Below are 12,847 nucleotides of genomic sequence, written 5' to 3' on the forward strand. Positions count from 1 at the left end.
GGACAGAATACCTTTATTTTATTTGTTTATTTTTATGTGATGTTGAGGATTGAACCCAGTGCCTCATGCATCCTAGGCAAATGCTCTACCACTGAGCCCCAGCCCCAGCTTCAGGACTGTAAACTTCTTGAGGGCAATGACAGTCTTCAACTTGTTTTATTTTGTGTTTTCCCCAAAGCTAGCAGTGCTAGGTGTGATAAGCATAGATTTTTGTTTGTGTTTGAGGCTCATATTTATTTAAATGGAGCTTATAATCAGAGGAGTTTCCTGGAGATGCTGAAGTTTCAGGAGCTGTTTTTCTGATAAGATATGTGAGAATTTTGGCAAGTCTGTGAAGAAGGACATTCCAGGAAGGGGACCTGGGAGAAGAGTTCAAGGCAGGGGCTCAAATGAAGCAAGAACAGTTTGCTGGAGAGATGGGCTGGAGCTGTTCACTGGGTAAAAGAATGAGGAAGTCTATAATTGTGGGCTTTGCATTTATTTTATTTTAAAGTATGATAAAATCTGCCACATGACCTAAAAGTGTGATCCAAGTGAGTCAGGAAGACAGTCTTAACATGGGGGGCTAGAGTTGTGTCTCAGTGGTAAAGCATTTGCCTTGCACATGTGAGCCACTGGGTTCGATCCTCAGCACCACATAAAAATAAATAAAGAGATTGTGTTCATCTACAACTAAAAAAAAAAAAAAAACAGTAACATTGGGGGGGCTGGGGTTGTGGCTCAGCAGTAGAGTACTTGCCTAGCATGTGTGAGGCCCTGGGTTCAATCCTCAGCACCATATGAAAATGAATAAATAAAATAAAATAAAAGGTATTGTGTCCAACTACAACTAAAAAAATAAGTATTTAAAAAAAAAAAAAAGGTAACGGGGGCTGGGATTGTAGCTTAATGGTAGCACACTTCCCTAGCATGTGTGAGGCACTGGGTTCGATTCTTAGCACCGCATATAAATGAGTAAAATAAAGGTCCATCAACAACTAAAAATATATATAAATAAATAAAATTTTAAAAAAGTATCATAGGTATCTAGATTCTAGTCAAAATAGCTGGGTATAAAAAAAAATGTAATGAGATTAAATGTATTAACTACATGGTTACCCCCTATGAAAAGCATTATTTTGGGGAGTACAAAAAAGAAGTAATCACAAAAATGAAAGCATTGGGGCATAATAAAATCTGTTTCTATGTTACACTAACAGTAATAAACAGACCAAAAATCTGCTAAGAATGCCCAAGTACACGGCTGGCAGACAGCTGTCCAGGTGAGAGTGCATTGCAGGACAGTAACCCATCTCTACAACTACAAATATGCTCTGGTGGAAAAAGCAAGCTAATGTGCAAATCATTTAAAATGTGAAGGGCAGGGGTAACAGCTGAAATCTCATGGCCTCCTACAGAATAGGTTCTGTCCTCGGGCCTCAGGAGAAGGGTTAGCTCTGACAGGTGCCCAAGATCTCGCCCCAACCCCAGGCTTCAGAGTGGGCTTTGTGCATTTATTCCCTTGACCATTTTCATGTAGAAGTCTTGGTTAAACAACATTGATAACATACATTCACATTCTTGGTTAGAGTCTTATCCAGACAGTGCTTGCCCCTGGATCTAAATCAACTCAGAAAGCCAAAGCAAGTCACAACACTTACTATTGGTCCTGTGCCCAGTGTTAAGCTTGCATTTCTTTTTAAGTCAGCAGTCTGACTGACATAGTAGTTAACTTGTTCATTAAATGAATATATGCTGTTAGACTGAGATTAAGAACCTGGAAAATCTTTGACGTTATGATTAGATTTTAAAGTCATTCTAATAAACTGGAAACATGTTTTTGAAGGAAACAATTTATTCTGGCTTATCTAGTTTTCCTTGGGGCAGTCTGGCAATAATTAAAAATGAGAGCTCAAACAAGTTGATTTGAATGTGAATAGGCATTTATAATACAGTATTTTAATGGTGTGATGGGGAAAAAATAAATCACCAAAAACTATACTCTGTGACTGTTAATGTTTTACCTTTCTGTGGAAAGGTTACAAGAATTATTATTGAGCTGCCAATTTTAATGTATAAACTTAAGTAAACAGCCTTAAGGTTTTTCCCGAAATGACTCTATTATCATGACTGACAACACACTCTGGAGCCTCACTGCCTTGGTTCAATACTAGTTATTCCATAATTTGGCCTTGTGACCACAAGAACATTACTTCTCTCCATGCCTCAGTTTCTCCGTCTGTAAAATAAGAATAATGGTTTCTACCTTTTGGGGTTGTTAAATGAGTGAATCCCTGGAAAACAGTCACACTGAGTCTGACACACATTAAATGTTCAGTAAATATTGCTGTTGTTATTAAAGACACAGTCCACTGCTGATTCTATTACTAAGTCACAGATGGTAGAATAGAAGAAAAAAAATGACATATATCAAGTAGTTGACACTCAGAGTTAAATAGAGAGGAATATACCACTGTCTGCAATTTGAGGGCTGGGGGAGGCCTACTCTAGCTGGGAACACTGTGGACACATCTACCAAATACAACAGCTAATAATGTCAGGGTTCCATTCATGGAGAACAGTCTCACCAAAGTGAAATATAACAGAAAAATGATACTCTGTACTCTCTACACTACTGTATATTCCACACATGGTGTGACTCATGATCAACAAATATTACTGAGTACCTACACCATGACTCATACCATGAATGCTGTGTACTTAATATATAACAGTTTTTTAAAAAATCACATAAATGTCTACAGTCTAAGAGAATAGATAATCCTCCTTTCCTGAGGGACGGTGGTGGGAGGATGCTGGGAGGTTGTACACCTTGGGATCTACTCAGACTGTTTTACTGGGCTTCTTCAGGTATTAAAGTCGTACAGCACCATCTCACATGTGTGAGTGTGCATGCATGTCTGTGTTTTGTATTACACTTTCAGTTTGCTTTCTTAATAACAAAAACTATAATATAGGTTCACTTTACAAAACTTGACTCAGTGTCGTTATAGGTTTTTTTTTTTTTCTGTTTTCCCCTGTACTTTCTAAATTCTTTTTCTTACGTTAAGCACCTTTCTCTCTGGAAAAAAAAAAAAAAAAAAAAACTGGAAAATCAGGCAAGTATAGGAAAAGTATAAGCAAGCAGGAGAAATTGCTCACAGTTCCACTTAACATTTTGGCCTATTCCCTTGGTTTATGCTTCTTATATTACTCAGCTGAGACCATGCTGTGTGTATGTATGAATAGTTGTGTCTTATGTTATAGGGCTGCTGTGAAGACACATGGTGTACTTACAGCTCTAAAGAGTGTCTGAAAGGTAGATACCAATATTCAATAATTGTTAGCTGTTCCCTAATTATCTTGCCCTTGTTTCTCATACATGCTGCAAAGCTCCACCACTGAACTACACCCTCAGCCCTTGGCCTCCTTTTTTTTTTTTTAACCTCCTTCAGCTTCAGGCTAAGCACTTTTCCAAGAAATTAAGAACTCTTGGCAGAGGGCTGGTGTGCGAGGCTGGCAGCTGGAGCCAGCATGGCTACCGAGCGCAAGACCAAGTTGTCCAAGAACCTGCTGTGCATGAAGTTCATGCAAAGGGAACTGGACTCAGAAACCAAAAAACAGCTAGAGGAAGAAGAAAAGAAGATCATCAGTGAAGAGCACTGGTACTTGGATTTGCCAGAGCTTAAAGAAAAAGAGAGTGTCATAATAGAGGAGCAGAGCTTCTTGTTATGTGAAGATCTTCTGTATGGAAGAATGTCATTCAGAGGATTTAATCCTGAAGTTGAGAAATTGATGCTTCAGATGAATGCTAAGAACAAAGCAGAAGATGAAGATGAAGATGAGATAGTAGAGCTTGATGTGTCAGATGAGGAAATGGCTAGAAGATATGAGACCTTGGTGGGGACAATTGGAAAAAAGTTTGCCAAGAAAAGAGACCGTGCCAATTACGAAGAAGATGAAAATGGAAACATAAAACCAATTAAAGCAAAGAAGATGTTCTTAAAGCCCCAAGATAAAAATGATGCCTTAAAATATGTCTTGGGGTGGCCATGAGAACAGCAGACTTTGGAGCCCATCCCAGTGGCATCTTTCAGCTATTAATACTTGATATTTATTTGTAAAGAGATGTGTAATTTTAGAAATAGACTGTGTTTGAAACAGATGTGTAATGGATGTTATACATCCTTTTCCGAATCAGGTTCGTCAGAAGCAGAAGTTGAGCCTGAATCTTACAGATGTTCATAGGCACAGCATTGCTTCCTAAAGATTTAACCTCAGTTCTTTTTATATAGCTCTCCAGTCACTGACCTTGAATGGACTCCTATAGATTAATGCCAGTGTTTAAATTGCCTTTAAGATTATATTTTACTTTAAATTATTAGTCATATAATCATGTCCAGCCGATTCATACATTCATTTTGGAGTCAAATGTCAGGAATTTATTATATGTACATTCATCAAGAGCAAACATGCCTCTCCAACCTGAAGTATTTGCATGCTACTAGGTCTATTACTTTATGGTATTGTTTTTTGTTTAAGGCATTTAATTTTTTTTAAATATTCTGTAATAAATATCTGTTTCCAAAAAAAAAAAAAAAAACTCTTCACAGCATTATTTTTCAATAACAGCAAAATACCCTATGATTATGGACATACCATTGTTTTCTTTTCCCCATAGTGAATATTTTGTCTGCTTCCAAATTATCATAAATACTACTTCTCTGATTATTTGTTAAAGTAAATCTATTTATATTTCTGATTAATTCCTTGGAATAAATTCCTAGAAGAATTCCTGATTCAAAAGTGTTTCAACACTATTTAAGGTCTTGATGGATGTATTGCCAAATTGGCTCGATGTTTTATTTTCACTCTGGACTACTAGTAAAGTAAATGAAGGACCTAAGTCAAAATCCTCTCCAGTGCTAAAGATTTCCTTTGTAAAAAATCATTATTTCGGGGCTGGGGATGTGGCTCAAGCAGTAGCGCACTCACCTGGGTTCGATCGTCAGCACCACATACAAACAAAGATGTTGTGTCTGCTGAAAACTAAAAAAATAAATTTAAAAAAAATCATTATTTCTATGAGGGAAAATGTTTGGTAATTTTTAATATGAATCTCTTTTGAGTTATTTGTGTTACTTCTTTTTAAAGATATATATCCATTTTATATATTTGTTTGATTAAAATACTAATTGTTTTCTTATAAATCTATGTGAATTCCTTACTATATCATGATTATTTCTTTTCTGAATTTTTCTTCTCCAAGTTTTCATTTTTTAAATTTTGATCCCCAGAAATTAGCACAGTACCAACCACTTCATGGAAACACAGCAATTAAAAAATGAATCAAATATACACTTGCATATAATCTGTCCTGGAAGATTTTTAGCTACCTCTTTTTTTTTAAACCCCAGTATTGGGGACTGAACTCAGGGCCTCACACGTACTCAGCAAGTGCTCTACCACTGAGCTACATTCCCAACCCTTTGTTTTGGAAGATCTTTAAAGGCACAAGTTATTTATCATCTAGTCTTAGAATCTAATTTTAAAACCTTAAGAGAGATTTTGTGGAAAATTTTATTTAAAAATATTGTATATTCCAGAACATCCACCCGAATGAATTTGAATAGTGTGGTCCTAAGAGAGTGCCTTCGTCTCTTTGATGTTGTTATATAACAGAATATCTGAGACTGTGTAATGCATCAGAAATAAAAGTGTGTTTGTTTTAGGTTCTGGAGGCTGGGAAGTCAGAGCACAGTGCCAGCCTCTGGCAAAGGCCCTCGAGTGTCATCCCCTGGTGGAAGGTGCAAGCACCAGAGCAAGAGTGGGGCCCGCCCTCTTGTCAGCCCACTCCCACCATGCTAACCCACTCCTGCCGTGATGGCATTAGTCACTGCTTGAGGGGACCTCCTCTTCAAACACCTTGATGGCAGTTAAATTTTAACATGAATTTCAGAGGAGACTTAAACGTAGCAGAGAACTACATGAAAATGGTTTGTGCCAGTAAACTAAATTTTCACTTTATAGGAGAGAGGTGTCTTCTCAATAACCGGAAGCTTTGTATCTGTTATCTAAGTCACCTTCCCAAACCTATCCTGTCCCAGCTAGAAACAACAAATAAAGATGTGCCTCTCTAGTGTTCATGATACTCAAAGAATTGGTACCATTTAAGATACTCTAATATAATTTTCAAATTGACATTTCACCTAGTTTTCATTCTCCTATTTCCATCTGCCTTCTAGACATCCAGTTACCTGTGTTTGTCAGTGGCACTAGAGAGTCTACAGTTTCACAGCTAAAATCCTGTTCACCCTTACCTTCCTGCTTATTCTGTGTCCACTACCTAGTTCAGATATTGATACCTCTACCTCCCGTCAGCCAGGTAAAAATTCCATTATTCTTCACTCCCTAACCCTGTATTCTTAGGCAGTCACCATGTCTTATGTCTGTCTGACTCCAGCAATCTCTTTCCTTTTGTCTCTACCCCATTTCACTACCACTGTCCACCCTCATAAGCCCTAGTCTGGACAATTGCCATAAAACCTTACCTGGTCTCATAGCTTCCATTCCCTCCTCCTTCCAAATCCACCCTACATTAATGATTTTTAGTTGGAAGTGCTTTAGAAAGACTGCCCTTGCCTCTAAAGCTTTAGACCTGCTAAATTGAGGGTAGAGTTTGGGCATCTTGCTTTATGAAACGCTTCCCAGATGATTTTTGTGCATAACCCTGATAAAAACCAGTATCCCACAACTCCTATAATTATCTTTTTAAAAAACTCAACTATAATCATATCATTCTTTAGATTAAAAACATTCAATTCTTCCCCCTCTCCCTCTAATATAAAGTCTAGCTGTCTTAGGTTATGAGAGAACAAGCCTGGCTATCACCACCTTTCCAGGTACATTTTCACTTACCCCCTTCAGGCCCTTTGAGTCTTATCAAGTGAGTTAGATCCAGTGTGCACTTTTGCATTTCTGTGCCTTTTTACATACCATTTCCATCTTGGGTCACTTAGCTTTTTTCTGCATCTGGAAAACTCCCCATTACTTCACCTCTGGGGACCTTCCCTGACTCCCCCTCATTTCTCCAGGCAGCATGTGCCCGGCTCATTGAACATGAAAACGTTTCAACTATGTCTTCATGAAGATTTCTTTTCTTTTAAGCCTGAAATCGTTTTTGGTGTATTACGTATTCTAAGAATGCATTGGAGCTACTGGCTTTCCCTGTAAACTGTGGCTCTTCAGGATTCTGCCTGTGCTTGCTCTGCTGCACTCACTCTTGGGTATTGTGATTATTTGTTTGCAGATCTGTCTCCATATCTGTATAGTTAAGTCACTGAGATAAAGGTCTTTCTTATCTTGCACAGGCTTTCAGGAAGTATGTTTCTTATCCTTTGATTAAGAAGCAAACACTTTACCAACTGAGCTATATCCCCAGCCCCTCTCCAAGCCTTTTAAAAGCCACCTCTTGTGACTAGTGAGGTACTTACCACCTTCTACCTATTCACCCATCTGCTTTTATGCCTCATTTTTTAAAAACAAAACATATATTTTTAACAAAGAAGGAGCCTCCCAAACTATGGTAGCCTTTTTGTAGCGTGGAATTCATAGATGGAACTTGTTACTGTCTAAAAGTATCCTGTTAGATCTTCACTAAAGGAGGACATGGACCAGCTAGTGATGTGTTCGGAGTATTTAGCTGGGTTTTAGAATTAAAGATCAAAAAATCCATCTGATTTTGCTAATTCTACTGTCTTATAAGTTTCCATAACTTATATTATTAATGGCTATTTCATTATATATTTTTTTTTCTTGGTATCAGGGATTGAACTTAACCATCGAGCCACATCCCCAGCCCTATTTTACATTTTATTTAGAGACAGGGTCTTTCTGAGTTGCCTGGCTAAGTTACTGAGGCTGGCTTTGAATTCACAATCCTTCTGCCTCAGCCTCCTGAGCTATTTGGGATTACAGGCATGCACGTGCCCAGCTCATTGGACATGAAGATGTTTTCAAATATGTCTTCATGAAGATTTTTTTCTTTTAAGCCTGAAATCCTTTTCAGTGTATTGCATCTTCTAAGAATGCATTGGAGCTGTTGGTTTTCCCTGTAAACTGTGGCTCTGGAGAAGATACTATACTAAAGACCTTGATGTTTGCAAAGGCCACTTCCATTTTGGTTTGCAAACACAAACTTATCTCTAGCAAAACATATTAGAAGTCAAGAAAGGTTATGCCGCTTGGAGGAAGTTCTGCTGAGTTTACAGAATACAATGTAATCATTACTGCCTAGTATTGAATACTAGAGAAGAGGCTTCTCTGTGTGTTAAAATGATAGTCAAACATTATATTTGCTGAGATGGAGGTGATTATAAAGACTTGTAACATCAGATGAAACAGAATGCTACAAATCATAAAATTTTATCATGTGGATCCATGTTAAAGGAATTTAAAAAAATTCTATTGTCATATTTCTCTGAGGATATCAGAAAAGAAATTGAATACAGTAGTGTCCATAATATTGAGATGATCTGGGTAACTGTGTTAGTTCTGAAAGCAACATGAGAGTGTTCTTATCTTATTTTGGAAATGCATTGCTAATAATCTACTAAAGAAGCAAAGCCATTCTATTTCAAGACCAGAAAATTTCTAGTGCCCTTAAGCGTGAAAAGCTGTTCTGCTGAATTTGTTACTTCATAGGAATTTTCTCCTTGATTCAGCTGGACAATTGATTTAAAAGAACCAGAGGCAAAATTAGAAATTTAGAACTAAAAGTAAGCTAATCTTGTTTTCTCTTCCATCGCTAGTCAACCTAAAACAATTGATGTGTTGATTATAACTCACAACATAAATAGGCTTGAAAGTTTGGGTATCTGTCTGAATGACGTGTAGTCAAATAGTTGGGAATTGAACTCTAGCCAGGAAGGCATATTTCTGTTCTGAACGTCTTACTTAGGGACTTGTAACCCAAGGGAAGCAATGTAGAACAATAAGCATGGTACTGTGGCTTAAAAATCAAGAGACCTCAATCTGTTCTCTGCAAATTGCTTTCCATTTTGGATCCTCTCTGTTAAATGGGATGTCATTTTTTTAAAAGTCTCCCTACCCAGAAATGAATTTTTTTTTTTAGAAAATAGGAGTGCATGGTAGATGGAGAGAGAGAAACTCCTCTTTATACCCTGGGTTCCTTGGCTCTCCCTGAAGTATTTCCCTGAGTCTTTATTTGAATGTAGTAGAAAACATGCAAAACAATAGGTTACGTCCTTTATTTTATTTTATTTAAAATATTTATTTACTATGTATCTTTAGTTTAAGGTGGATACATTAGTTTGCTTTTATGTGGTGCTGAGGATTGAACCCAGTGCTCCATGCATGCTAGGCGAGCGCACTACCACTGAGCCACCACCCCAGCCCCAGGTGACATCCTTTAACACTCACTAGCCATTGCTAAGTATAGCCTCCAAGAGCAGTATACTAATCAGCATGTCTCTCAAAAGTAAGGAGAAATCAGCACCTACATAAGAGGACTTTTTGGCTTCACTTTCCTGCTTTTGAGGGACTAGTCTTTCTGAAAAGTACTTCTTTCAGTTTAGGAGTGAAACTGACAGATTTCCCAAGAAGAAAGTAGTTGTCATGTTCCAGATGCAAGACAGAAACCTTTTGTAGCTGTGCCCCTAGAGAGGGAGAAGCATTGGAGTGGCCTGAAGTTTTCGATGACAAACTCTTTTTGATAAGTCTGGATTTATTCACTCTGCACTTACACAAGAGGAAGGAATGGGATTTGAGTATAGAAATCCAACCCCAGAAGACAAATTATAAAAATGCTTGCTTTTACATTTAAATTTGAGTAGGTTACAAAAGACAGCGTTCTAATTGAAGTATAGGTATAAAATTTGGATTATTAAGATTCTAGTACAGGATTAATAAAACTTTGCTTCAGAGTCTTATTTTTAAATTTTGTGTTTAACCACTTAATTGTTTACGTAATAGAGTTTGCAAACTAAGTGTGAGGGAGAACAGTGAGTTGTAAACAAATCTCAAGAAAAGTGCATGCCTCGATGTCAAGAACTTTGTGATACACTTGCCAAACACTTGGCAGTCCTCTACATAACATGTGGAGAAATTAATCAAAATTAAGTAGCAGACTTTACATCCTTGTGCACTAAAACCACAAGCAAAAACCACTGAGGTTCCACTGGTTGTGGTGGTGGTATAATTTGTTGTTCCCCTGGTACTTTGTAGCCCTGCAGCCCTATGGCCTTGCAAGAGAGAACCCCTTCTTGATGGATTTATGTAGGCTGGAGGTCTCTCTTTCCATGGTGCCACTGTGCCTGTCAGCAGGGATAATTGGTTCCTTTAACCTTGTCGTTCTTGTTTCTCTAGTTGTGTTGGTAACTATTAACATAAACCTAAATGTGTTTTCTTTCAGCCCTCCTCGCCCTCTGACCAATATGAATGACACCATGGTTAGCCACATGTCCTCTGGAGTGCCCACCCCCACCAAGAGGTATGTGTGTCTTGTGCCCAAGAGTTGGGAACAGTCCCCTGCCACTGATTTGCAACGGCCCCCTTGGAAACAAGGCATTCCACAGGGCAGAGAGGACAGCTTTCTATCTCCCCCTTTGAGTGTCTTTTATTTAGTATTATTTCTGCTTTCATCTTCCTCTTTTTCCCCTAGTGACTCATACACACAGCAATTGAAGTAGTGCCTCAGGTGGAAACTTCATTGTGACAAGCAGCAAACACTGTGTCAGAGCAAATCAGGCACATTTGAGATCTTTTATTAACACTGAACAGTATTTTAATAATCACAAGTTTCAAAATTTTGCATTTGATATAAGTGTCAAAGATCATTCCTGCTTCTGATAGACTATGTAAATTGAACTACAACCTTATAAAATGTTTTCATAAGTCATTCTGTATATGATTCATAAACATTTAAGTTGAAAAGCCTAAATCCTTCTCTCTCAGTTATACAATTCTCTAAAGAATTCACTTTAGAGTCCTTCAAGGAACAAGAACTCTGTACTCTTTTCTCCCTTTTAAAATTTCCTCTTCTCTGAAATTCTCGTAGAACCTAAAAGAACTGTATAAAACAGCATGCTTTCTACTTAAATTAAGCTTTTCTATGACCAGAGCAATGCAGAAACTCCCTCAAGGGCACACCATTAAAGAATTCTCTCTAATAGTTATCACTCAATAAGAAAAAGCCACAAAGACATCCCAGCCCACCTAGCATGTCTTTCCTGGAAGAAAACAATTTGTGTCATATGCGCCATTTGCTTTGGATTAATTCAGCTGCAGAAATGTCACTAATTAATAATATTTTGACTTAATTTATAATACTTAAAGCCAGTGGTGTTTGTTCCTATTGGCTAAAACTTCTAGAGCAACATTTCTGAAACCCAGCTGATGAGAAGACTTTCCCCAGGGCACTTGTTTAAAATATGCATTTCTGGGACTACATCAGACCCCATAGATCAGAACCTCAAAGGACAGCATCCTGAGCAGTTTCATTTTTAACAAACATTCCAGGTGTTTCTCTCCATCAAGCAGGTTAGGGAAATGACCTTAGAAGGAAGCAAGAGACCAATGTGTAGGCTACCCTGGAAGAGAGGATTTTGGGACTGAATAAATCAGAGGAACTTTGATATAGCTATATCTTTGTAGAGACTCAGGACCCTGACCAGGTAAGAGTCCCTGCCTACAGCCCCACTGGGACATTCCTAGCAGGGCAGCAGCCAGTCTCCCCTTCTGCAGAGCCACGTGGTGCTGTGCACTGGGTCCCAGACTTTGGAGCCAGACTGCCTGAGTTTGGATCCTAGCTCTCTCCTGACGTGAACATGTTTTTTAGCTTCAATTTTTCTAAATCTGTGACATGGGGGTACTCTTTATCTATAAGAGTTTATCCTCTGTATTCCTTGGCTCTCCCTGAAATATTTATTTCTACTTGTGGATTCTTGTAAAGAGTTAATATATTGTCTTTATTGGAAATAAACTGAAAGGAAAGAACCAGCAAGTAGAAGATGAGAATGTCATATGGATGATGCCCCCCCAAGGAGGAACAGGAAACGTGTGGAAGAATACAGAGCAGTCAGACCACTCCCACTACCTGCCCACCACCTCATTTTTATTTCTGTCAAGGGTTAAAAAATGCTTTCCATTCTGTTTGTTCAGCGTGTGGAGATGTTTTGTTTTGACATATATTATCCTAGAAGGGTAACAGGTAAATATCAGAACATCAATTCCGGGTAGTCACCAGTTGCTAGAAATTTTAGGTTAGGGCAGATGTTATCATTTGAACTTTTTTTCTTCAATATGTACTTCTCATGAAAAAGCCATTTTTAAAGGCAAGAAGATGCCACAGTGTGAATGCAGTTCCTGAACTGTGTATGTGACCGAGCAAAGAGACGATTATACTGTGATGGTATTAATGGCCTTCTGACTGGGAGTTGTGGTAGTGTTATCAGTTTATCTAAAAAATAAGTAGAATGATAAAAACTGCTATCTGCTGGCTTTTTAGATAGAGAGGAACAGAGATATTAGAGAAACTGAGAAATGAGGCAAATGAGACTGTTTTAGTCAAAAACTAACCATCCGTGAACTCAGCCACTGATCTTCTTACCTGTGAAGTGGGAGAAATAGAATTTGGTTGAAAAGCAGGAATTAATGAGGGTTTCAGGAAAAAATGGCTTGTTTGAATTTTTGAGAATCTCTCCAAGTCAGTATAGGAATTGTTGTTTCTCTTTTTTGTTGTTCTTGTTTGTTTGTTTTTTTTAAGACAGAAAAGTGGAGTAGTTGAAAATTAACACATCATCTATGGAATGGCAGGGTCCTCACTGTTGGCAGATTCCCAAGGCCCGTC

General features: G+C 38.0%; 2 protein-coding genes across 13 annotated transcripts in view; both read left to right on the top strand.

The window, feature by feature from the left end:
* Positions 1 to 12,847, top strand: part of DTNB (dystrobrevin beta) — a 233,382-nt gene that overhangs the window by 149,363 nt on the left and 71,172 nt on the right. For all 12 annotated transcript variants that reach the window (XM_081265084.1, XM_081265087.1, XM_081265086.1 and 9 more), the window contains exon 10: positions 10,412 to 10,489. In XM_081265084.1, coding sequence (XP_081121210.1) covers positions 10,412 to 10,489 — 78 coding nt within the window. The remainder of the gene's footprint in view (positions 1 to 10,411; positions 10,490 to 12,847) is intronic.
* LOC308632740 (M-phase phosphoprotein 6-like) lies at positions 3,481 to 4,235 on the top strand. Its single transcript, XM_081265096.1, has one exon. The coding sequence runs from the start codon at positions 3,514 to 3,516 to the stop codon at positions 4,033 to 4,035; it is 522 nt and encodes a 173-aa protein (XP_081121222.1). The 5' UTR covers positions 3,481 to 3,513; the 3' UTR covers positions 4,036 to 4,235.

This window comes from Spermophilus citellus (genome assembly GCF_964194105.1).
Source record: "Spermophilus citellus genome assembly, chromosome: 13".
In the NCBI taxonomy this organism is placed as follows: Eukaryota; Metazoa; Chordata; class Mammalia; order Rodentia; family Sciuridae; genus Spermophilus; species Spermophilus citellus.